The sequence below is a fragment of the Rhamphochromis sp. 'chilingali' genome, assembly GCF_963969265.1.
Source record: "Rhamphochromis sp. 'chilingali' genome assembly, chromosome: 4".
Taxonomy (NCBI): domain Eukaryota; kingdom Metazoa; phylum Chordata; class Actinopteri; order Cichliformes; family Cichlidae; genus Rhamphochromis; species Rhamphochromis sp. 'chilingali'.
The window spans coordinates 30,992,047-31,018,174 of NC_137948.1; the positions used below are offsets into that span (position 1 = coordinate 30,992,047).

The 26,128-nt window shown below is 41.6% G+C and overlaps 2 protein-coding genes across 4 annotated transcripts; both read right to left on the minus strand.

The window, feature by feature from the left end:
- Window positions 1–1,480: 1,480 nt before the first annotated feature.
- LOC308394770 (actin, cytoplasmic 2) lies at window positions 1,481–5,132 on the minus strand. The gene is made up of 7 exons (XM_080879277.1): window positions 5,004–5,132; window positions 3,869–3,994; window positions 3,540–3,779; window positions 2,791–3,037; window positions 2,515–2,706; window positions 2,237–2,418; window positions 1,481–2,149 (listed from the first exon to the last, which is right to left on the minus strand). The coding sequence occupies exons 2-7, from the start codon at window positions 3,989–3,991 to the stop codon at window positions 2,006–2,008; spliced, it is 1,128 nt and encodes a 375-aa protein (XP_080735403.1). The 5' UTR covers window positions 3,992–3,994; window positions 5,004–5,132; the 3' UTR covers window positions 1,481–2,005.
- A 3,451-nt stretch (window positions 5,133–8,583) lies between these two features.
- LOC308394804 (uncharacterized protein) lies at window positions 8,584–18,951 on the minus strand. 3 transcript variants are annotated; one of them, XM_080879345.1, is made up of 11 exons: window positions 18,763–18,951; window positions 18,457–18,648; window positions 15,914–17,848; window positions 15,726–15,811; window positions 15,549–15,607; window positions 14,797–14,960; window positions 13,162–13,327; window positions 12,882–13,073; window positions 10,735–10,956; window positions 9,056–9,215; window positions 8,584–8,950 (listed from the first exon to the last, which is right to left on the minus strand). In XM_080879345.1, the coding sequence occupies exons 2-11, from the start codon at window positions 18,497–18,499 to the stop codon at window positions 8,876–8,878; spliced, it is 3,102 nt and encodes a 1,033-aa protein (XP_080735471.1). In that variant the 5' UTR covers window positions 18,500–18,648; window positions 18,763–18,951; the 3' UTR covers window positions 8,584–8,875. The 3 variants fall into 3 exon arrangements, with proteins under 3 accessions (XP_080735471.1, XP_080735469.1, XP_080735470.1); XM_080879343.1 differs by having other exon boundaries at window positions 15,726–15,814; XM_080879344.1 differs by lacking the exon at window positions 18,763–18,951 and having other exon boundaries at window positions 15,726–15,814; window positions 18,457–18,718.
- Between the last annotated feature and the right edge of the window lie 7,177 nt (window positions 18,952–26,128).

A 26,128-nucleotide genomic window follows, 5' to 3' on the forward strand; every position in this document is an offset into this window, starting at 1 on the left:
GCAGTTAAAAGCAGATCATTAAGAACTCTCAAAAAAGCCATCTCTGTAATGTGACCTGACACTGACTGAAACTTTCCCCACATACTCTGTTTGCTTAAAAACATTTTTTTCCAAGGACCTTAGACAGAAATGGTAATTTAGAAATAGGTCTGTAGTTAGAAAAAACAGCAGGGTCCAGGTTCTTCTTTTTAATAAGAGGCTGCACAACAGCATGTTTAAAGGCAGCTGGAATACAACCAGATGTAAGGGAACTGTTTATGAGAGGAATAGCTGGTTCCACTGAATCAAAAGCCTCTCGAGAAGACAGTCTGAGGGAGAATTCAAAAGTCTCATATGCTAAACCAGTCACAAATCACCAGTCACCAGTCCTGTTTTCATACATGCCCCACCCTCACATATTACTTCTCCTGCACTCCTGACTTTGGCATGCAGACTGATAAGAGAGTTATGCAGGATTTATTGAATATTCACAAATCTAAAGTATTGGTAAGACAAATGTATGCCAGCTTTAGTGTTAAACAGAAAGATAGTAAAGTTTCAGTGCAGCAGTCTTTATATTTCCTAATGTATAGAACTATATAACATCTTATATATTTTCTAAAGTCATTAATGTAAAAAAAGCTGATTATTGTTTCCCATAATCAGTTATTCACATGATGGCACTATAAAGAAAATTTTTGTAGTAAAGTTATACTCCTCAAAATCCATCTTCAGTATTTAGCCTGCCATGAAGGCTGATGACTGTAAAATTTGCTGTTTAACTCTTGACAGCAGTCAGACTGAAATGTGTGTTAAATTCTTTTTTTTCTTTTTTTTTTTTTTAAACTGATTAAAGAAAAATCTTGAGAAAAGAATCTACAGAATTCACATAATACAGTGTTTGGATGGAGGCTTTGATGCATCAGTGTTTGTTGCATGTGCAGCACCTTATACTGACATGCAAACAGTAGCCAAATGGGCTCCAGCCATCAATGCCATTCACGCCAAATGCTTATCCCATTTCTTAATTTAGACATCCTTGATTCCTTTCCTCACATGACCCCCCCCCAAGTCCTTCCTACGAGCTGCAAGCTGAAGTGTTGTTAAGACAAAAGCAGGCTTTGGTTCTTGGATTTGTCATTTAAGACACTATTGTTTCAGTCATATTTTTGCCAAGATTAACATGAGACAGGTGTAGCTTATTGTTACAGCACACAACTACATTTATGACACTGAAGTCACAAGTGTTGCCCCTGAAATTAAGGGTGCAGAGTTCATCTTTTATTAAATTTTAATGTGCAAACTGAACCTACTATCCACTATGGTTTAACTTCCAGGTGTCACACTTGACTTTTGCCATTTATACCAGCAAAGCCTCTGTCTCTTCCAGATGCATTTTACTAAGTCTTACATAAGCTGAAACAACTTTCCCAGAGTGCAGTTTGAGGCCAAATGATGAATAGGTTACTTTGATGCATTCAACATAAAGACAAAATCAGACTTGAGTCAGACATGTGCGCTTTATTGGGTTGTTGTGTACACCAGAGGCTTAAAGCCCTATGCACAAACCTTCATACACCTCAATACAAGGTACAAGCCTTGTCTTTTGCATGATGACAAAAACAAACTGGACCAAGTATCATTTAAGGCTGAAAGTACAAAAACAAAACAAGTTTCAGATTACATAATTTACATATTAAGCAATACTACAGTTCTGATGGGCAGCGAGCCCACCAGAGAATAAACCTTCATAGAGGCAAATAAGGTGGTGAACAAAGACAACTGGAATGACCTACACAAACACGACAATGGATATCATGTTTCTCACACATTCACACCGCCTAGGGTTTCTCCGTACTTCCTGCAGAGTTTCTCCCCATCAGGGGGCATGGTGCCATAGCCAGAGTGATGAGGGAAAATGGAAGAGGTGTAGGCTCAGCATACACCAGTGTGGTGGTGTAGGCATGTATGCTGAGCTAGTTTGGGTTTGTAGCAGTGTGTTTTGGTGGGGGTGGGGACAGTCTGTTTAGAAGCACTTTCTGTGGACGATGCTGGGGCCGGACTCATCGTACTCCTGCTTGCTGATCCACATCTGCTGGAAGGTGGACAGAGAAGCCAGGATGGAGCCTCCAATCCATACAGAGTACTTCCTCTCTGGGGGAGCAATAATCTGCAAGGGCAGAAGTAGAGTTGTCAGCAATGAATACAGTCCATTTATTATAAACTTATAATAAAACAGACAGAACAAGAATTTTACCTTGATCTTCATGGTGGTGGGTGCCAGTGAAGTGATCTCCTTCTGCATGCGGTCAGCAATGCCAGGGTACATGGTGGTACCTCCAGACAGCACAGTGTTGGCGTACAGGTCCTTACGGATGTCAACGTCACACTTCATGATGCTGTTAAAGGTAGTTTCATGGATACCACAAGACTCCATACCTGTGGAGAGTTGGAAAGTTTGGGGTTAAGGTTAGCCTTGCTAAGGACTACTTTTTACAAATCACAGAAGTCTGTCTTAAAGCTGATGCTGCTTACCAAGGAATGAGGGCTGGAAGAGAGCCTCTGGGCAACGGAACCTCTCATTCCCAATAGTGATGACCTGTCCATCAGGCAGCTCATAGCTCTTCTCCAGGGATGAAGAGGAGGCAGCAGTTCCCATCTCCTGCTCAAAGTCCAGGGCAACATAGCACAGCTTCTCCTTGATGTCACGCACAATCTCACGCTCAGCTGTGAGACAAGAAAACATTACAGTTAAGATAAGAAAACCCTGAAAGCCTCACATCATGTCTCAAAAACCATCCTCATGCTCACCTGTGGTAGTGAAGCTGTAGCCCCTCTCAGTCAGGATTTTCATGAGGTAGTCTGTGAGGTCCCTGCCAGCCAGGTCCAACCTGAGGATGGCATGGGGCAGAGCGTAGCCTTCATAGATGGGCACAGTGTGGGTCACACCATCACCTGAGTCCATGACAATACCAGTTGTACGACCAGAGGCGTACAGGGACAGCACTGCCTGGATGGCCACATACATGGCAGGAGTGTTGAAGGTCTCAAACATGATCTGCAAGAACAGCAGGAGAAAAGAGATGATCAGTGAAACTAAGAGTCAGAGTACTCTGAAATAAGTTTCTATGTGTTAGTTCAATTGTACAGAAAGAACAGCACACTGGGTTGAGTATTATGCCAACTACAATAGAAAACTGCTTTGTTACACTGACTCTAAAAGTTAAAGTGCAGAAAACTGCTCTATTATCATCCATTGCTTCATGCAGACACCCGTGTAGTTAAACACAAGTCTCAGTCTAATTTATAAACAGCAGTGCCCATGCTGCAGCTCATTCCTGATGCATCACAGTGCAGAGATAGAAACCTGAAGCATCTGCAGAGCTGAAAAGATCAGTCGAGGGCAGAGGAAACCTGGAGGGTTGAAGGAGGATGAGGAAAGACAGATTGAGCAGGGGAAGAAACACCCGAGTGGCAACATAGTTTCCTGTTGTTGGGCACTGCAGCTCAACAGTTTCCTGACTTAGGGGGAAGTTTGTCAAGGTGTCAGCTCTTGTTACCTGCGTCATCTTTTCCCTGTTGGCCTTGGGGTTCAGGGGGGCCTCTGTGAGCAAGACTGGATGCTCCTCAGGGGCAACTCTCAGCTCATTGTAGAAGGTGTGATGCCAGATCTTCTCCATGTCATCCCAGTTGGTGACAATTCCGTGCTCAATGGGGTACTTGAGGGTCAGGATTCCTCTTTTGCTCTGTGCCTCGTCACCAACATAGCTGTCTTTCTGGCCCATACCAACCATTACACCCTAGGAATGCAAAGAGCAGTGCGATTATGAAAAGGTCAGCAGTTATGAAAAGGTTACAAGGTATGTGAGGTTTATTAAGGAATATGTACCTGATGCCTGGGGCGTCCAACAATGGAGGGGAACACAGCACGTGGAGCATCATCTCCTGCAAAGCCAGCTTTGCACATTCCAGATCCGTTGTCAACAACGAGGGCGGCAATTTCGTCTTCCATTTTCTGTATGAAGTAGTAACAGGAGGAAAGGATTTTTAATCCTAATGTTCAGCAGCAGTGTGCGATACATCTGGCAGACAGCCTGGATGAAGTCTTGCAGTTATTGAGAACGGACGCTGGATGTCGCAGTGGCGCAAGGTTGAGTCCTAATCCAGAGCTGAGAAACAAAGGCAGTTTCTCACTCGGGCTGGCCATGGCCATATAAGGCAAAAGTGAATGCAGCTTAGAGACTGCTGTAGACCGGCCCGGAAGCCGCCCCGCGTGTCGCTAAACCTCAAATGACACCGACAGGCGACCACTCCCTTCACCGAGCTCACCACAACCGTTAACCACACAGAAAACCCTTTAGCAGCTGAACGAACTTCTACAAATCAGTTAAATCTGATATATCTGAACGTCGTGACTGACGCATTTGCAAGGTTACACGAACAAAAAGCCAACTTCGCACATTTATTTGAAGCAGACGCACCAGGATTTGCACATTAACTGATAGCTGCAGTGACACAGCAAAAACCTTTAATTTCAGAAGCTCTACTTACAAAATTAGTAAAGTCTCTATAAGCCTAATCCATCTAATCTGCATTTGCCTGGTCTGGTGTTTGAATGTTTGAAACCGGAGACACCAGAGCTGCAGACCTGCCACAGTGGATGCTTACATGTAAGCGAGAAGGTCAAGCTTTTTTCCTTTAACACGTAGTCTTGATTTGTCGGACTACAAAGTGATGACAGCATCGAGTGGCAAGGTTATTTCACACCCACTTAAACATAAGCGGCAACATGTCACCACATTTCTAAACCGAACCGTTACATGGTTAAAACTGTGGCGGTCAAAATAATAGGAACACTGTAAAGCCTAGCAAGTGGCTTCAGCTTGAAATGAGAAAACGACTTGGTTCGTAAGCTAAGGAGTGATATATATATAAAAAAAGAAAACACTCGCTGTTCAAAATGTTACATTAAAGCGTTAAAATGTGAGGAAGAAACTTCCACCGACATTCCGCAGTTGTCTTACCTGTGTGAGGGAGGGTTTTCGGTGTATGAGAACTGTGACTGAGCGCTACACTCCGGTAGGATGTAGTGTCTGAACTTGACTGCAATGAAGGCCAATAAAGTGGAGGATTTTTATGAGGGCTCGTGCTGCAGCCCCTCTCCATAAAAGGAGAACTTTCCGCACGGCGCCCGCTGATTGGTTCGGCTCCATCCACTGGGTGTGGCGCATGCAGATCATGGTTTGTGCGCTCTGACATAGCAGTGGGGGGACAAGTTCCACTAAACTAACCCATATACCTCCCTAAAAGTTATCAATCCGGGGTCGTTCAGTGTTCAGTAAACCTGCTGATTTTTTAAAACTGTCTGCCATAATGTGATAATAATACATAAGTGGGATACAGACTAGTGGATGACAAATCCCACAACCCCTGCTGCAAAGCACTGAATGGTCCCTGAGCATGTATTAGTTATTACTTTAATAGACTGAATTAATCCAGCCTATAGTTACGTCGTTTTTACATCCTCTACATTGTGACGGTGCCAGGATCATCCTGATTATAGCCTCAGTGATATAATATACCCATGAATGAGTGCTCTTAATTTTATTCACGGGGTCAGGGAATGCTTCAGAAGAGGATTTCACCATTCCATTTCCCATTTGTTTGCAGGATGCTTGTTTGTGGTGACAGGACTGGGGATGGTGTTTAATCTCAGGGTCACTGACAGCACGGTTAACCCTCTATCTGGCTCTTCTGCCCCGGCACACCAGCGTCACACAAACACAAACGCACACAGTGCAGACTGACAGTAATGCATGTATCCAGGCTGAATTGCGGTAATGTTTAGGGCATGACTGTAACGAGACTATATATATATATATATATAGTCTGTTAACTGTTAAATCTTTTTTCTTTTACTATATTTTATTAATATTTTGCTCTTTACTATTTTTTACTGTACCAGTCTGCTGAGTGACTGTCTTCTGCTCGTCAAATACATTTCATTGCAATGTTGACCCTGTGCTAACTTGCATATGACAAATAAAACTGAAAACTGAGACTGTAAATGTCTTACCTTTTCATCACCTCGCAGGAATTGTGCAATTGAGTTTACGGGCCTGAAACTATTTCAATTCTTTGTTGATTTTTTTTTTTAATTTTTATAATGAAAATCCTCCTCCAAGGCTCATTTTATAAGTTGACCAGAGATTAGGTGGCTGGATGGGCTTTAACTCAATAAGGGCACCGGACAAAGCCTCATAAACTTACACTCGGAATTCTCACAGGCCCTGTGTGTTCCTAATAAGGATATATGGGAGCTGGATCACCAAAAGGCACAGGAAGCAAGCTTTTAAAGTGCCTCACTTCTACAGATGGAGGAAGTGACCACACACACACACACACACACACACACACACACACACACACACACACACACACACACACACACACACACACACAGAGCTAGGTGTAGGTAGGCAATCAGGTGATCAGAGAACTGGCTTTTCCGCTCAGCATTATCCTGCTTTGAATTGACGCTAAACACACACACACACACACACACACACACACACACACACACACACACACACACACACACACACACACACACACACACACACACACACACACACACACCAAGTATAGACCCAGGGCACCACCATCCCTTTAAGAGTTCCTTTGGATGACGTCCATATAAGGAGATATTGGAGAGAGTCACATGGGGGGAAGAATGCGCTGCTCCGGTCATGTGACCACTCTGAGGAAATGAATGAATCTCCCTTTTTAAGGCCATGTTTGTCTGTTACCGCTCACATTTTCTTCTGTATTCTTTATCCGATTTATGTTTCAATCACAGTTTTAAATGATTAAATGTATCTTACAAAATAATCTTTTAAACTTTGTTCTCTATCCAGACAGTAGTTTCTCAATCTCACGCCTTTGCTTGAGCAATTTCAAAACTAGGCAGCGTGCATGACTCATGCACGCATTACAACACACAAATGTAGGCACTCCCTCCCTGCATTGCTCACTCACACAGTCAGAGAAACTCACAGTCCTGGGTAAGGCCAGCTCTGACTAAGACCGTATATGGAAGAAGCTGGCAGGTAGCTTCTGTCCACTTCTCACTCATCCCCTTCTCTCCCCACCCTCTTCCTTTAAACTCCCATTAAGTCTCCAATTCAGCCACTCTCTTTTTCTGTATGTGAGCACCATGTGTGCTCAGTATGCATACTATACCTGTTTCAATCTTCACCGTGTTTCCAGTCGTTTAATGGTCACATTTCAGCAGAGTTTCATACACAGCATTGAGGGGGCAGGGCTCGTGTGTGTGGTATGAGAGAAACCGCATTTAGTAAATAATAGCACATTTATTACTGTGAAACAACAATGCATCTCATGTGTATAATGTAAGGCATTAGCACGAAGTCTTCTGTCAACCTTTAAGCTTACTGAATTTTTAATTCTAAAATATTATGTCCTATCTTAGAGTCACAGGGACACACAACCTTTCTTTTAGGCCCCTAACAGATGAGATACAGGGCTACAAGATTAGGAACAATAATGATATGCAGTATTATGCTTGCGTCACCTCATTTCTTTATATTTTGTTTAGGCAAAAACAGAGTTTGTACAATTCTAAGGAACTCGAAAGTCAATACTTTGTATGACAATCCTTACTCTCCAACATAGTCTGAACTCTTAGGCAAGCTTTCTCATACTTTAAGTAGTCTTCAGGAATAGTTCTGGAGGCTTTCTAAAGGACATTCAAAGCTTTCTTGTTTCTCTGTTATACTGCTTTTTGTTCTGTTCTCTGTAAAGATGATCCCACACTGCTTCAGTAATGTTGAGGTCCAGCCTCTGGGGAGGCCGATTCATAATCTTTCATTGTGTGTTTTTCTACCCAGGTATGCATTTACTGTATTAGGTGTGTTTGGATCACTGTCATGCTGAAAAATAAACTTGTTGCCAATTAGATGCTTTCCAGATGGTATTGCATGGTGGATCTAAATTTGACAGCACTTCTTCTGTGTTCATAATTCCATCAATTCTGACAAGATCTCCAACACCACTGGCTGACAGAGCCTCCAATGTGTTTTACAGATTAATGTAGACACTCACTGTGGTAGCGCTCTCCCTACCTCCTTCATAAAAAGACAATGATGTGAACCAAAAAAAATACATAAATTCCAGTTTGGATTTACCCCTTCATCAGACCTTCTGCCACTGATTTTCAGTACACTTCTTATGAAATTAGGCACACTTCACCCTTTTCTCCCAGTTTCCTTTCCTTAACTATGACTTCTTGACCTTTTCACTGATGGATCAACTGGATCAGGTGAAGATCCTGATGCATCTCTCCTGTCAGGAAGCAGCCAGTGTCCAAATAGGAACTTTGAAGAAAGCCTGGAGAACTATTGTTCAGGACCACTTGGAAAAATTACAAAAAAGTCCTGCTCCTTGGAAGCAGGGGTGGTAACTAAAAATATTTCAGCTAGTACTTAAATCAATTAGCCTGTACTAAAATGTGAGAACATCTTTGTGTTTTTATCTTATTATTGTATTCGTAAGTGTAAAGTCTTCAGTTGTTATTGAAAGTAAGTAGAGTATAAATATCCTTTGATGGCTTTAATTCCAAAAGTAAATACAATATATTGATGCCCTGAGTAACAGTAGAACATTTTCCAAGACCTTGTACCACACATGACAGACATGCAGTTAACATCTCAGCATCAGAAACAGATTTAATCTTTCAAAGAAAGGTGTACACATTTATACATTTACTGCCTTACTTTTTTATTATTATTAACAAAACACAAATATTTTAACTTTACAATGCATTAATAAACTGTAAAAACCAGTGTCAGAACAGATTGAATCCTCCATATGCAAGTCAAGCAGTCCAGCTCTTCCCCATGTCTACAAGCTCCATGCCTTCACAGTAGGACCGTGGTCGTGACACCCTGACCTGGTTTCATAGAGAAACATCGCATCATTCAAACTGTGAAACCACGCAGACATTTGTATCTTACCGAAACTCTCATGGAAACCACATGTACAGTCACACACTCACTGTGGGTGTCCTGTGAGAAGCCAGTTGCTGCAGAAGTGGAAATGGAGTCCAGTGAATGGGTTCCACTGGCCAGCTACACACTGAAAGGTCACTGGCCTTACCCGAGTCCAGCACACCATCCCCCATGCTCATCTCACTCCCCCTCCATCCATACTGGGAACTACAGGATGCAAAAGGATTATTTACATTATTTAATCACTTCAAGCTCAAATTAGTAGCTATTTTAAGCAACAGTTAGGGAAGTGAGTAGTGAAATCTTTGAATGAGTGGGTTTTTAGAGAGATTACTTATTAACATTTAAACTAGACTCAAGTGTATTTTGCATTTATGTACAAATTATTATGTTGTGTTAAGTCCTGCAGTTAATTATGGATAGTTCATTTCATTTCCTATCCAGTTCAACTTATTCCAAACTATATGAAGTGAGTTTAGTTTGGATTATTTTGGAGGCCCAGTCCACTGATGCCCTAACATCCTACTTCTTGGAGAAACCTCTGCTGCACATGATACATTCATTAGCGTTAGCTGCTGTGGGCACTGGCAATTAAAAGCACCTCACACACATTTAGAGCTCACGCTAATGCCTCAGAGTTTAATTAGAAACTCCATTTCAACATTAACTCTCCAGGAACTGACTAGAAATTTGGACTCTGTGCTTATGAATCAAAATCTGACATTTTATTGAAACTACCATGTATTAGTGAGATGCAGAGGTGGCGAACAGAAGGTATTTGCGACTTCTGCTGAAGTGCCAAATACTGCATGCTCTCTAATGGCAACTTGAGGCTGGCTCCAAAAGCGAGTCAATGTCCACAGACTCCCATCCATGTTAAAATGGCCAGCTTTACAGCCTTAAAAAACAACAACATGTCCACTACAAAAATAGATTGTCCCCTCTCCAAAACATCTATACGGTGGGTGATTTATTAGTTTCAATTTCTTCTTCTTATTTTAATAATTGATTTATCGGGCTACTAGAGTCTGATATTCCCCACCTGACCTGGATATATGCTGTTGATGCCATTCTGGAGCATTTGGAGAGTGACTGGGACATGAATAACTTGAGCCGATTATATAATATTTTATTACAGTGTATTTCTTACTAGGCAGCTCATTCTCTTGACAACGATTTCTTTAAAGCTATAACACATTTTGGGGTAAGACTGAAAGAAAGGCAGATTTGAAATGTAAAAGGGAAGTCAGAGGTCAAATGTTACATGATATTTGGATGCAAGCTATGATGTGAGATTTACAATCTCCATGTACCAGGATAATTTCCTAAATGCTGCCAATGCAAACACAGGCAGAAGAATTTTAAGCAGTTTTAAGATAAAATACATTTTATGAAAGTTTGACCTTAGGGTCCAAAGTAACATGGGATTTAGAATCCGAATATAGAATTCCTTATATTCCATATGCTGTCAATACAAAAAAAAAAAAATATATGTCAGTAAGAAACAGTTTTAGCTTTACTGGCTTTAAAACATGTAAATATTCCAAGGTGACCATCACTGATAACTGTGAACCAAGCTTGTTTTTAAGCTTCAAGAGTGGCATTGGTGAGAACAGAGAAGCTTTTCACTGAAAACTCTCCCACATTTTGGAACACACAACTCACTGTCAGACAATGAACACTGTGTGTGTGTGTGTGTGTGTGTGTGTGTGCACGCTGTATATACCTGTGGGGGTAGATTGTGTTGATTCGTGTTCCGTGGCTGGGGCAGGTGGAAGCCAGTGACAGCGTGTCGTCGTGGTAACAGCAGGGGCGGTCAAGCGCTCGCAGATGCAGCAACTCATCGGAGCGTGTGAAGGCAGGATTGTCCAATGAGTCTGCTGATCCCGCCCACGAGCGCAACCAGAAGCGACCTGACAGCTCATCAAAGTGGTTGAATCTGCGATAGCTGCGCAAACAAAATCGTGAGAGGTCACAGGGTACAATGCTTGTTGTTGTTGCTTCTCTTTGCAATCTGGGTTTTCCTCTTTTTTTTTTTTTTTTAACAATTGTGTGCCAGCTTTAAACGTTTCACATGAACAAAATTTCAAGAAGGAAAAAAAAAAAATCAACCTAGTCGATGGGAGACAGCCCTTTTACAATGTGGGGTCATAACTTGAACCTTATCTCTGTGGCATTCATAGAAGCTCTTATTTTACCCCTAAAAAGAGTTTCTTCTTAAAAGCTCTTCACAAAGCTGCTCAGTTTCACCAAGGAACAAAGAACTCCTATGACAGCAGAAAGGTCGGAGATGACCCCGCTCATACAGATGATGTTGTTTCATGAATGAACTGATGTGTCACAGTGACACATGACTGCCCCTTGCCAGTGAATAACTTTCCATTTACCAGAAATAGATCAACAGGTAAGAAGAAACATTAACAGATTTGTTTAAAACATTGCAGATCAAGAACAATATAAAACTATACCGCTTAATTACCATTTAATGGGCACAGGTGATTTTTTCCAAGTTATTTTAATAGCATAAGTTCCACTTATAAACACCTTTAAAACCCAGCCATTGCCCTGAAACCAGTAGTTGTCAGCAGTTTTGTAATGAACTCTAGTTTACAACCAGGGTTTGTGTATACTGGCAGGAGATTACTGCTCTAAGATGTATAAAGTTATAAAAGGTAAATCCTCCCCATTATTTGTATAAAAATCCTCTGGAATAACTTATTTTAGGCTAATTTTAAAATATTTTCCTGTGCTAAATTATATGCTTTGCAAAGTTTCTCTAAACTCGGGCAATCATCAGCTACTTGGGATGTTTAAAAAGATGACTCCAAAGAGGCCCCAATTTCCTGGAAAACACACATTTCCTACTCTAGACATACTGGACTTAAGGCTTAGCTTCAGACTTATTACTTCCTGTCTGATCTTTGTCTTTGTACATGCTCAATATTCAGTCAAACAAACAGTATCTTGATTAAGATCAATATGCTTTTGCCTCTTGCAGTCTCAGTTTGTTATTAAGGTTCAAATGAAAAGTGCTTTGACACAAGAATCCTTGTAGGTAGACTTTCATGAAGCTGAATCCAAGTCTCTGCACGCCATCATATTAGAACCATCCAAAACCACAAGGTCATTTTTTCCAGACTACACTTGGAGGAACACCCGAGGTTTAAAAACAAACATTAATATGAAAAGAAAGTACACAGAATTGAGATTGCATTTATGCTGGATTTACTAATATTACCATGCATACACCTCTAATATTAGTTGTGTAGGAGGCATTTCCATTCAGGAACAACTAATAGGTTTCCTCATCTCCTGGCCCAGCACCCTAATGAAACATGTCACAGTATCAATGACTGTGTCTGTGTGCTCAGCTGTCAGCATATGTGGAGGTTAGACATTCAGATTGAGCCAGCAATCCAGTTCCACCTTCATCCTTAGTATGTGCGTTGTCAGCTAGACTGTGCCACCTAGTGGCAATGAGTGTTTACAGTTACTGAAGAGCATGTGCGTTTATGTCAGTCTCTGGTTTTTCTCTCATGGATCACAACAGAATACTTTCACCTATTGTGACTACTGCGATTTACTGTACGTCACAAATATGCACGTTTTTACTATAAATTTTAAGGTTTATGGAAGTACTTATCGTCCAAAAAAAATGTAACCTTTGCAGTAAAAACCACAATGGATCTAAAAGCAAACAAGATGTGACTGAAGAGCAATCTTTCAGTTTTAATTAATATATAATATATAAATATAATAATAAAAAAAATCCACTGTGGTGGTGCAGAAAGGCAAAATTAGAAAAATTGTATAATTAACAAAATATGCATACGCCTGAACTGTAGGTGCGTCTTAATAAAAACCTTTTCCTACCTGCTGCGAGTCTGGTCTACTTTGGCCTGAATCAGAATTGCTCGATAGCGTCGCACTGCCACAAACGCCAAAATGATGATCACTGTCACTATGATGAGTAAGATGGCAAGGCACGCACCAATGAGACGTGCGCGGGTCATCCTGACATCGCACCTCTCACCCATGAACCAGAAATCGTCACCTGCAAGGCAGCTAATGCCCAAATACAAGTCATTTACACATGCAAACAAAATATGCCTGGGTGAACAAAAATATTTGCTTTTCCTTTTAACGTTCTTACCGGCAAACTGGAAGCTGGTGTGGATGGTGTGTGCAGATGCCGTGATGGTGGCAGTAGTCAAAGTGGCAGACTGAGGAACAGCTGTAGTTGGCAGTGCCAGGCTGGGAAACACACTTATATCCTGCAGAGCACTGCAGCAACCAGTCACAGATGTCGCCCTGCAGACCTGAGGGGAAGGCATGTTTAAAAAGAATTAAAGAAAATAATAAAGGTGGTGCCATTTTTTTTAAATTTTCTTATCATAAAGTGATCTCATTGTAATGATATATGCATCCAAAAATCAGACAGGCACTGAAGTTTTTAGTAGTCACGTGAATATCATGCAATTACACATTAAGCTAATGTGTCACAAGGCTGAATTTTCAGTTGTACTTGAGATACTTGAGACTTAACTTAACAATTGTTGATTAGGTTCTCCATTAACCAGCTGATAATGTTTCTTATTTGGTCTAAACAGTAATCCGTATTTCAAAAATTGTTACAAGTATGTGCACTGTATGGACAAAAGGTTACATCGCTTGATCTTTGAGCTCAGGTGTTTTCAGTCCTGTGACCACAGGTGTGGCCCTGGACTGAGTTGTGAAAAAAAATGTGTCTTTCTAAAGAGTTAACTGAATTCAAGTGTTGGACTGTTATTGCAAGGATGGTTTCATTGCAATAATTCAATTTGTCAAATCTCTTCCTTCCAAGATTTCCACCATTTAAAAGGGATCTCCACACCAGGTAGTTGTAACAGTCACCAAAGTAACCGATCACATAAAGTCACAAAGTGGTGAGGTACATAGTGTGTAAAAGTCACCAACACTCCGACTCCAAACTTCCTCTGGCATTAACATCAGCACAAGAAATGCGCATCAAGTGCTTCATGACATGAGTTTCGATGGCTGAGCATCCCCTGAAAATGGAAATGAACCGGCCACATTTTCAGTATCTTAAAGGTTTTACTTTATCACCTGGAGAAATATAAAAAATGTATTATAAAGTTTCCCCACTTTTAGAATAATTCTCATCTTAAAGCTACATGACATCACTCTTGCTTTTCTGGTGAAGATGTCTGTAGCATGTGCTCTCCTCACATGTTATGCCTCTAACAAGCTTGCAGTACAAAAATGAATCACTGAACCTACTGCGTTTTTTTACCAAATGACTATTTAAACTACACTGCAGCACTTCTGCATTTTAGATTTTTTCTGATGCCAAACATTAAAATGGAAACAAATAAAATGACTCCACGCTATAGTAAAGAAGAAAAAGTTTGTTAGACCAAGCCAGGTAGAATAATTAGATTTTTCATAATTAGATTTTGAGCTTAACTGAGTCAGGCTAACTGAGTTACGATGTTTACATCAGTTTTCCTGTATCTGGGTTAATTGAATTAAGACGTTAAAAAAAAAAAAGAAAAAAAAAAAAGGAACTTTCTCTCAGGTTAATGAAGAAACTCAGGACATCTTGGTGTCAATTTTTGACATTGATGACAAACACAAACACCCAGTCTTCTGCAGAAAGATGACAGGAAATGAACGGAAAGATATTAAGAACAATGTGCATGAAAAGGCAACCAGACTCCTCCCAAACTGCTCAGCCACCAGGGCTTCAGTCAGCTGCCTGCAGACCGGCACCTGAACACGGGCTTACCTCCGACTGTGATGTTGGTGATCCTGGAAGTCCTGAATGTCCTCTTGTTGCGAACAGCCTGGGCTAGTCCAGTACGCTCCAGCAGTGATGTGGGTTCTGTTATGCTGAGCCACTCCAAAGCTCTGCTGGTTTTGAACTCCAGCAGGCTCTGCACTGCACGGCCACTGGAACAAAAACAGAACTGGAGATTTACCTCCTTTTACGCAACTTTCTGTGACCGATCCCAAAGCATAACCCAATTACAATTTCCACTGTGCTTTAGTTAGATCAAAACATTCCAGTTGGGAAATTATCTGAGCCCTGTTGACAAACTGAGGGATGGCTAATAAAATTAATGTCGGGAAAGCAACATAGAGGTTAGAGACCATTACATAATTTAATGGACACTGACTTTAGTTTCCAAAGTCCCATTAGCTGCATGGGTAAAAAAAAAAAAAAAAGGTTAATACTTAAGAAAGGGGAGAAAAATGCAGAAGGATGATGAAGAATTTATTATGTTTTTTTCACATTTTTTCCCCTAATGATGTTTAACTCTGGTGGATTTTTGTGATGTTTTAATTGTGTTTACTTATGTCTGAGAGTTTATATCTTCCCCTAGCAGAAATGATGTATTTAACGTCCCATAACCTGGGATAGGAAACACACACAACTGAGAAATGGACAGTGCATATTGAGAGACAAGGTGGAGCTAATTGAAATCTAGAAAGAGCCTGGAGGTGCCTTTCATTTTCAGCTTGTCTGCACCACCTCACCTGCTCCAGACTCCCAGCAGCCGGCTGAACCCCGGGGCTTTCTGTAGGTATGGCTTCATCTGAAAGAAACCTTAATTGAGAACTCTGTAAAAACTACTCAGCTGAAGTCAAAAATACTTAATTATTTGATTATTTCTGCTTTTTTGTGCCAGTGTGTGTTACTGTACAATCCCTCACCCAGGTAGTAGTGTCGTTCTCCAAATTGACATTTGAAGCCAACATGGGCTCTTCTACAACTATCTGCAGCAGCAGCTCAACTGACTCTACTGGACAGAACAAGTAAATAAACTAATTTCAGGACTTCTGGATATATAATCAGGATATTTACCTAAACGTAAAACACTTCAGTGGTGTTTGGGAAGTACCTCTGATGGCAGCAGGCTGATCTGGCACGATGTAGAACTTGGGACTGTTTGTGGAGCTTCGAGCAGGTGTGGAGGTTAAAGCAGAAGAGGGCTCCTGGCTGGGATGCATGGTTGTCTGCTGTGGAGGTTGCTGTGGTAGTCCAGATGTGGGAGTGCGTGTGGTCGTGCTGCTGGAAGACCACTGCCAGAACTTATACTTTTCTACTTGTTCTTCTCCAGCTCCATGTCCATAATCTAATGTTACAGTAGAAAGGAGAGGAGTATGTGCAGTAGTAGTAATAATTAGGGGTTGGGATTGGTTACGTGTTGGTGACATATTAGTAGAAGTCTGAGGAGGCGGGTGATTGTGTGTAGGAGGTGACATTTGTGGAGGTGAAGGCGTGGCTTTGCTGACTGTGTGGTCCGTGGTCTGAGACACAGACGAGGTTAAAGCAGGGTGTGAACTATCAGGAAATGTACTGTGTGTGTGGAGTGTGTACAAAGCTGTAGAGGACTCTGTGGATGTGGTGGAAGATGAAACAGCAACAGCAGTAGAATCTGTGGGCGAGTCATCACGTAGGAGTGTGTGAGCAGGATGCAGAGTGTATGTCACTCCAGTGGTTCCTGTGATGGCTGAGTTTTGGGTTACACCTCCCACGGTCAGCGCTGCCCCGGGTGTAGAAGAAGAATCGGTGAACCCTGAAGTCCAACTGTAAGCCTTGGTAATACCAGGTGGGGAAGGGATAGTGTTTCTAGTCGGGTGCGCATCAATGATATTTCCGCGTGCACTTTTTACTGCCGTTTGTGTCTCTTTGTCTGTCTGTGTAAATAAAGATGACGTGTAAGCAGAATGTGTGGGGCTCTCTGTGCTTTGAGGAGAGTCTGTTAGACTCCTTGAGGAAGATGGGAGCGTCATCTCAGTTTGTTCAAACTTATCAGGCAACTCAGATGTGTCAGTCTGAGCAGCAGCAACAGATACAAATGAGTTAATTTGACTTATGTTTGGATGAACTGGATCAGCCTCCACAGTGCTAACAACGTTGTTGAGCTCTGTGAAGTGGGTGTTGAATGAATGAGTGCCGCTGTAAACTTCTGAAGATGATGATGATGCAGTGGGTTCAGTGTGGGTTTGTGCACTGAAGTCATCCTGCAGTGTTTTGATGGAGGATTTTAAAGGGTCAGAAGTGACAGCAAAGGTCAGGTCAGAATTATGTCTGTCTGTGCTTCTCTGGCTCCTCCAGGAATGAGGCTGTTCATCTCCAGATGTCCCACTAACACCCACACCATGTGCGGTTATGCCTGTATGACCTGTCCTGGAGGAAGATAGCTCAGCTGGAGCAGAAGTACGGAGAGGAACGCTGGCGCTGGACACTCTTTGATCCATTTGTGTGGCAACATCTTTGCCTGTGTTTTTAGATGTCTGAACGGATGTATCTTGTATAGCTTTGTCAAGCATGAGAGCTGAACTACTGGCTGTTTCCTCTGTCAATGCCATCAGAGTTTGAAGGCTTTTTTCAGTCGGGTTTGAGGGTGTGCTTGTATTGGGGCCTGCACTGAGTCCATGCTGAAAATATGGGTGTGTTGTATTTCTGGCAGCCATGGGCCCATCGGTGAGGTGAGCAGCTCCAGATGTTTCCGCTCCATTGTTTGGTTTTTCCTCAGGAAGAGGGAGAGTTTCCCTATCACTTCTCCCAGCGACAGGGAGTCCCTGCTGGGGTGAGGTGGGGTTCAGCAGTCCTTGATCCAGAGAGGAGGCACTAGACACAGACAGAGGTGCAAAACTCCTCTCCAGACCATCGTAGGTGTGATCTCTGCCCTCCTTCATGCCTCTCGTCACTTCTTGATCAACAGGAGGACTATTTGTAAAGCTGGTTCCTGTTGGAAACCATTGAGTGGGGTCTAGGTCTGGATGTTGGGTTGAGTGGTCCTCCGAGGAATTCCTCTCATCTTCCTGGACTGGAAAACCAGGAACAAACACAATAACAGAGAGAGAGAGACAGGGTGAGAAGAGACAGAGTGGAAATCACAACAACATAACATTGCTCTGTGTAACACCACAGAGGGAGATAAGATCTTTCCGACAGATTCCCAGCTCACGGCACAGTTGGAACAACACATTTTCACAGCATGTTAAGTTATATACTACTCAACCTGACTCCTACTGTAAATCATGAATATATTTCATGTATTCACTGAGAACATCAGGAGGCAGAAACAGCTCTAAAAATACCAGAAATAAATGTCATTATGATTCTCGTGATTCGCGCTTTATCTGAGAAGAGAAAGAGAAAAACCTTGTTAGACTTTTACAGCTCAAACTGCATTTGTGGGAATAAGCTGAGGGAAGTACAACCAAAAGGTTAATTTAAACAGAGAATTTCAGAGCTTACAGAACATCTTATTTCCATTGACTAACCCCAATAATATTGAGGTTGATCCGAGAACAAAACGCTATTCCATACCGACAGTGTGCATATCACTTTGATTTAGCCTAATTTAAAGACAAAAGAATAGCAAATAGCACAATAACATCTAACATGTCAGCGGCGGGCGGGCGTTCTTACCTGTTGTGACGATAAAAAGCAACAGACAGGCGTGGAGCTGCATTTCCAATGGTGAGACATTTCAGTGTAGAACACCCTTTTAATCCAAAACACATGCAGTTTTTTTTACACTGACAACATGTACATGTTACGAGGAGGACGAGCAAACTGCGCAAATGATTAATGAGCTCCAGTCTTTCCTGTGGACTGTCCCTGAGAGAGAGAGAGAGAGAGAGAGAGCAGAGAGGCGTCAGAAACTTTCCTCCTCCATCATTTCCTTGTAACGGAAACCGCTGCGCTGTCAGGGGCACAGCGCCGTACACTCACCTAAATTAAACACACGTGTGTGTGAGAGGCAGCCTGTCCTGTACTGCAGAATGGACAGAGGCTTGCGGATGGGAAGGTTTTACGCCGCCTCCAGGCTGTTCCACACGACATTTCAGAGATGAGAGGAAGGAATCCAGTGCGTAAAGTCTACACAGGAAAATTACCGCAGGCGGCATGGAGGCATGAGAGGGAGCAGTTCATTAGAGCTTTTATACTTACGCCCCACTAGGAGTGCTCGAAAGACTAAAAATGAATGCTACGAACACGTAAACAGGTTTTAAGTCTATAGGTTCAAAAAAAGTTTAGGAAATGCAGAACAAATGAAAATATACCGGGAAAGCGGATGACATCATTTCTTAAACATGTGGGAGAAAATGAACTTTGGAGGTGTCTTTGTAATCAGAACGTGTAAGATCTGTAAACACATTAGCTTCCTCCCCTATTTTATAACACCATGACACCCCCATGGACTGACTTGTGAAGAAACGGTTGCTTTCTACAAGATGGTGACCCGAAAATCAGAACCACATTGTACAGGAGAAATTTCCACACATTTAAAAACAAACAATCAAAAACAATAACAATCACACAGGACACAGTTTTGTTTTATTCATATAATGCCAACAACAATAACCACGTCAAAGCACTTTAAAGTGTAAGGTAAAGAAATACAGTTTCATAGAGAGAATCCCAGTAAGCACGTGATGTCACTGGAGAGAAATAATAAAAAACAAACAAAAAAGAGAAACATCTCGTTTAAATCAGTCAGACCATCTGAATGAAAGTCTGCAAGGCTGTGATTGCTGCCAATAAAGGATTGTTTGATGAAGCAAATTTCAAATTAATATGAAAATACATTTTCAATCTTGGTACTATCATTATCCTTCTTTCATATTCACAAATTTTATAAATGACAGTATATGTTTTCCAGGGAGACCTTAAACAAGCAAATATATATATTCTGGGAGCTTGAGGGTGCTGCGCAGTATCTTTGCTGTTCCTAGGACTGCATTCTTCTGGACAGAGAACTCGGATGTTGTTCCTGGGATCTGCTGGAGCCACTTGCCTAGCTTGGGAGTCACTGCAGCTAGTGTTCCGATTACCACGGGGACCACCGTCACCTTCACCCTGCACATCTTCTCAAGCTTCTTCTCTGAGCCCTTGGTACTTCTCTAACTTCTTGTGTTCCTTATTCCTGATATTACTTTCATTCGGTATCGCTACATCTATCACTACGGCCGTCTTCTTCTGTTTGTCTACCACTATGTCCGGTTAGTTAGCCACCACTATTTTGTCTGTATCTGGAAATCCCAGAGGATCTTAGCTCGGCCATTCTTAACCACCCTAGGAGGAGTCTCCTATTTTGACCTTGGGACTTCAGGTCCATACTCGGCACAGATGTTTGTGTATACTATGCCAGCTACTTAGTTGTTGCGTTCCATGTATGCATGCGTGATAGACCCCAGCCTCGATTAATCTTGTGCTCAGAGCTTGTTCCTGTGCTGCCATGATTAGTGCCTCTGTGCTGTCTTTCAGTCCAGCTTTGTCCAGCCACTGGTAGGACTTCTGGATGTCAGACACTTCCTCTATCTGCCGGTGGTACCATGCCTGTCCTTCCATGATGGTTCCTCCTCTTTCTTGGGTTTCTGCCGGCTGAGGTAATCACTGAGCATGCGGTCGGTTGGGGCCATCTTCCTGATGTATTCGTGGATTTTCGTTGTCTCACCCTGGACTGTGGTACTGAGACTCACCAGTCCCCGGCCTCCCTCCTTCTGCTTAGCATACAGCCTCAGGTTGCCCGACTTGGGGGGAAACCCTCTATGCGTGGTAAGGAACTTCCTTGGCTTAAGTGGCTTCTATCTGCTCCTTTGACCAGCTTATTATCCCAGCACGGTACCTGATCACAGGCAGGGTGTAGATATTCATAGCCTGGATCTTGTTCTTACCGTTCAACTGACTCCTCAGGACTTGCCTAATCCTCTGCAGGTACTTGGTGGTTGCAGCCTTTCTAGCGGCCTCTTCATGGTTCCCATTTGCCTGTGGGATCCCCAGGTACTTGTAACTGTGCTCTATGTCTGAAATGTTGCCTTCTGGTAATTATATCCCCTCAGTTCTGACTACCTTCCTTCACTTGGTTACCCGACTACACTTCTCCAGTCCGAACGACATTCCAGTGTCATTGCTGTATATCCTGGTGGTGTGGATCAGTGAATCGATGTCTCGTTCACTCTTGGCATACAGCTTGATGTCATCCATGTACAGGAGGTGGCTATGGACTGCTCATGTTTCCCACTTTGAGAGCAAAGGAGGCATCTTCAAAAGCCTTCTGCATCTGAGTTAAAGCAGAAACATACTCTAAGCCATTATCCAAATAAAACTCATACATCATCAGCACATGTGACATGCATCTACAGAAAGTGAAATCAAAAATATTTAATTAATTCCATTTTTTAGAAAGCTTGTTAGTGCTTAGTTATAGCTTGGCTGTATTTGCATATTTTCTGCTGCAGATTTAAACACACCAGTTTAGGGAGACATGGGTGCATAGAATCGGGTCGGGTGCACAGGAGAGGTGAAGAGGAGAGTGTCAGGGGAGATGTGCAACAGAACGAGAGAAAACATTTTTATAAGATGGTAAATTGGGACACTGGAAAGTTAATTACAATGACCATTGTGGCCTCTGGCAGCGGACTCTGTGCTTGTGCTGCTAGACCTCAGTGCAGCAGTCGATGCTGTTGACCATAATATTTTATTACAGTTATTAATATTTATTAAATGGAGAGTTATCTTTACACACTGAGTTTAATTATGGAGTTCCACAGGGTTCTGTGCTAGGACCAGTTCTATTTACCTCATACATGCTTCCTTTATCATTAGAAAGGATAGAAAATATGGACCAAATATGGTTGTTTCATGAGTACCTGCTCTATCATGCTGTGTTTTTTGAACACTGTGACACAAATGCGAGATCAAATTTTTTTTATGTGAGTACACAATCCCATTGCATAACATCAGCATTTTTTATATACACTATCAGTTAAATGTTTGAACATACCTTCTCATTTAATAGTTTCTTTTTTTCATGACTATTTACTAGTGATGGCCCGCTTGAAGCTGACGCTCCGGAGCGTGTGTCGAAAAAAACAACACACTGGTTCAGAAGCACTGTGTCGAGGCTTGCTTCGTTTGGCAAAAGTCACGTGACCAGTGACGTCCGAAGCTTCATTACGCACGTAACTGCTTCGGTACCTGATTCAAACGGATATAAGGAAGTGAATCATCCACGGGATTCGTGGAGTGTGTTGATGGTGACAGAGAGCGAAGAGGTGATCATTCCACTGACAGATATGGAGCCAGCGAGGAAGAGAGGACATTCTGGCGTGTGGGAATATTTTGAGTTGATTTTGCTCAATTCATTTTATCTGCCGAAGTGAAAAACTTGAAATGTCCAAAATCATGTTTTCATAATGGAAATATCATTACAGCATATGACTTTAGGAACACTTCCATGTGAATTAAAGCTAATGAAGACTACAACAATGTATTTGACACTATACGTACATTACATTGCTACAGTTTAGAAAATCATTTTGTTTATTGTTTTTAGGTGATAGTCTGCAGGACCCAGGAATACCTGCATATCTACCAGCTTGCAGTGTAGTTCCTGCACTCCACAGCCTCTTCTGTTCCATGCAAGTGGATTTTCTCCAGGGCAGGAGAAACTATTTCTAAGAAAAGAAACAGACTCAGCCAGCGCACAGTAACACTAATCCTCTTTTTAAATGTAAATAACAAAAGGGCTACCTGACATAGATCATGTTTTTACTTTGCAAGTTCTTGATTAGGGGTGGGTTTTGATTATCGCCTTTCTGATTACAATCCATGCTAAATTGAATAAAGTGATATTGATTCATTAAAATCCCGTGTCGATTTGTAAATTAACGTTATTATGCCTGAAACGCCAGCATCTCAGGTTAAACCTCACAACATGTCGTCAAACACCATGCAGCTAAAACAGTAACTGGGAGCAGGTTTACGGATTCTGCATACAAACGTGAACACAGAGCGCGGACCCGACGCGTCAGAGTCAGATTTTGATGTGTCGTCGGGTCCGCGCTGTGTTTGCCTCTTTTTTCCCCCCCGCTGGCTTCTGCAGCTGCAGGTTTCATAACTCTCTGTTTACATCTCTAATTAAGTCTCACATGTGTCAGCTTTCTTTTAATAGATACGAAATTATGGATATATACTGTTAAATGATCAGAATTGTAATATTTCTGACTGAGGCAAAACTTTCCAGATTCCAATCAAATTGAATCGGATCCTGTATCGAATCAAAAATGATTCTACAAATCAGTGACGATGCAGCCGTACTCAGCTCCCTAAGCATTTTCCCTTTCCAGTTCACAATCAATCCCACCCCTAGGTCAAAAATATGTATAGGACAATTGGCCTCATCTAATATTTTGTATGAACCTGTCCAGCTGTCCAGTGATTAAACGACAAGTAGATGGAGGCAGGACTTCACAGCAGGGGCATACTCCATAATGTGCTGTGCATTCTCATATGTATATTATATATATTGCTCACTTATTGTATTTACCAACATCAAGGAGTTATGAGCAAAGAAAGGCCACACCATAGTGCATGTTTAAATAGGGAAAGTTTATTGATCAAAATGTATTACGCAGATACGCATTACATTTTTTTCAGCCCCCCAATCGAGAAAACAAAACCAATTACATGTTCAAAGCAACGGAACGGTGGCCCAATATCAGAGAGAACTCCACTCTTGAGTGAGCAGTGATAATTGAGCAGTCCGTTTTATTTTGCAGATTCAAGCTGCTCTTCAAAATTTTCACCACCAGATGTCACCGGAGAGGACTGTGTTGAAAAGCTTCGAGTAATGAACCGTTTTTCAATACAAGCTTCAGTGCTTCGGAAAGCTTCATTTGGCCATCACTACTATTTACATTGTAGATTCTCACCAAAGCTTCAGAACTATGAATGAACACATTGGAATTGAATGTAGTAAACAAAAAATATATATTTTAGAATCTACAGAATACACACTGTCAGGGCTCTGTGTGCAGGCAGGTGGAGAGGAGGATCCAAGCGCAGGACTCAGACACTGAACTGTAACTCAAACCTCAGCTTTATTGCTGTCATAAAACAAAACATAAACTGAGCAATGGCAATGAACGTGAACCACTGCCACAAAAAACACACAGGCATAATCTGAGGGTACAACGCAACACCAAGCACGGGAAAACACAGGGCTTATATACACAGGGTAGTAACGAGGGAATCGGCAACAGGAGGGCGACACAGCTGGGAGAGATCAGGGCTAATGAGACAGGGGGAACAAAGCTGCACACACTAACATAAGACAAAGACTTTCACAATAAAACAGGAAACATGAATCACAACTCAGAGACACGGACTCAACACAGAGAGACAGACAGAAAATGACACATGGAACTGAACTGTAAGTGAAACCACAATTCCTAAAACATGGATAACAGAAACATGAAACTCTAATAATCATCATCATCATCATCATCATCATCATCATCATCATCATCATCATCATCATCATCATCATCATCATCATCATAACAAGAGAATGAGAAAACAATCCAAAACACCAAGATAACTGAAACACAAAGTACCAGAGAAACATAAAGAATAATCCATGATGCAAAATTAAACCAAAACATAATAAACTCAAAATACTGGGTCCAATGGACCCAGAACCGTGACACACACACTTTGCTTTGATCACTGCTTTGGACACTGTTGACATTCTCTTTTTTGGAGAGAGGTAGTCAGTCTGTAGATGAGGTAGGCACCAGAAATGGTTTTCCAACAAGTTCCCACTCCATCAGTCCTTCTTGGTCAAACAGCCCTTACACAGTCTGGAGGTGTATTTGGGTGTTGAAAAATAAATGATGGTTCAACTAAACGTAAACCGAATGGGATGGTATGTCACTGCAGGATGCTGTGGTACCCATGCTGGTTCAGTGTGCTACTGTTCAACTCCCCAACAGTGTCACCAGGAAAGCACACAAAGACAAGGGGTGGAACCAAAGATCTCAGATTTGGACTCAGAAGAACAAAGCACAGTTTTCCAGTGGTTTTAATGTCCATTCCTTGTATTTCTTGGCCCAAACAAATCTCTTCTACTTGTTGCTTTTCCTTAGTAGTAGTTTCTTAGCAACTATTTGACCATAACACCTGATTCGTGCAGTCTCCTCTGAACAGTTGATGTAGAGATGTGTCTGTTACTGGAACCCTGTGTGGCATTTATCTGGGCCCTAATCTGAGGTGTTACTAACTACAATCTCTGAGACTCACATGAATTTATCCTGTGCAGCAGAGGTGACTCTTGGTCATCCTTTCCTTGGGTGGTACTTATGTGACCCAGTTTTGTCATAGCACTTGATGGGTTTTGCGACTGCACTTGGGGACACACTGAAAATTTTACCAATTCTCCAGATTGACTGACCTTTAGTTCTTCAAGAAATGATGGACTGTCACTTTTATTCACTTAGCTGATTGGTTCTTGCCATAATATTAAGTCTAACACTTTTCATAGGGCTGTCAGCTGTATACTGCCAGGCACACCTGTGAAAGTGAAAACCAGTTCAGGTGGCTACATCATAATGCTCATTGACAAAAGACCAAGGGTTTGCAGCGCTGTCAACAAAGCAAAGTGTGGCTACTTTGAGGAATCTAAAATATAAGACATATTTAGAGTTATTTATCTTTTTTCTCTTTGCTACATAATTCCTCATATCTTGCTTAACATATTTGATGTTTTTAGTATAATGTAGAAAGCAGTTAAAAAAAAGAAAAATAATTCAATTCGAGTCTAAAAAGAAAAATGTTTTTACTTACCTGAGAGAGCAGAGTCAGGTGGAAAGCTAAGGAGTCTCGAAAACACTGGTGCCAAACTGAAATCCTTGTGTGCTTTGAATAAAGCACTCAAAAAATAAAATTGGGTGGTTGTTACATTTATAACTTGTAATTTAAACAAAACAACTGTTTATATGGTGAACATCATTATATTGTGTAGGATCTGCATGAAATTCAGCCACTTTAATATGAGATGATATAATCTAGAAAGAGTGGTTAGTAGCCTGGACTTGCAAAATTCACGAGATCACACAAGATTTCAAACCACAGGAAAATCACTCGTGTTATAAGAGGCAGAAAAAGAAAAAAAGTATTGCTATTTATATTAGTTTAACATGTCAAGGACAAAAATATAAATAAAAATCTGTATCAAGCCTTGTAATCAGTTATTATGTTAACCAGACTAGACTTTGTTTACTGACTCCAAAAAATATCATTTTAAACTTATTTT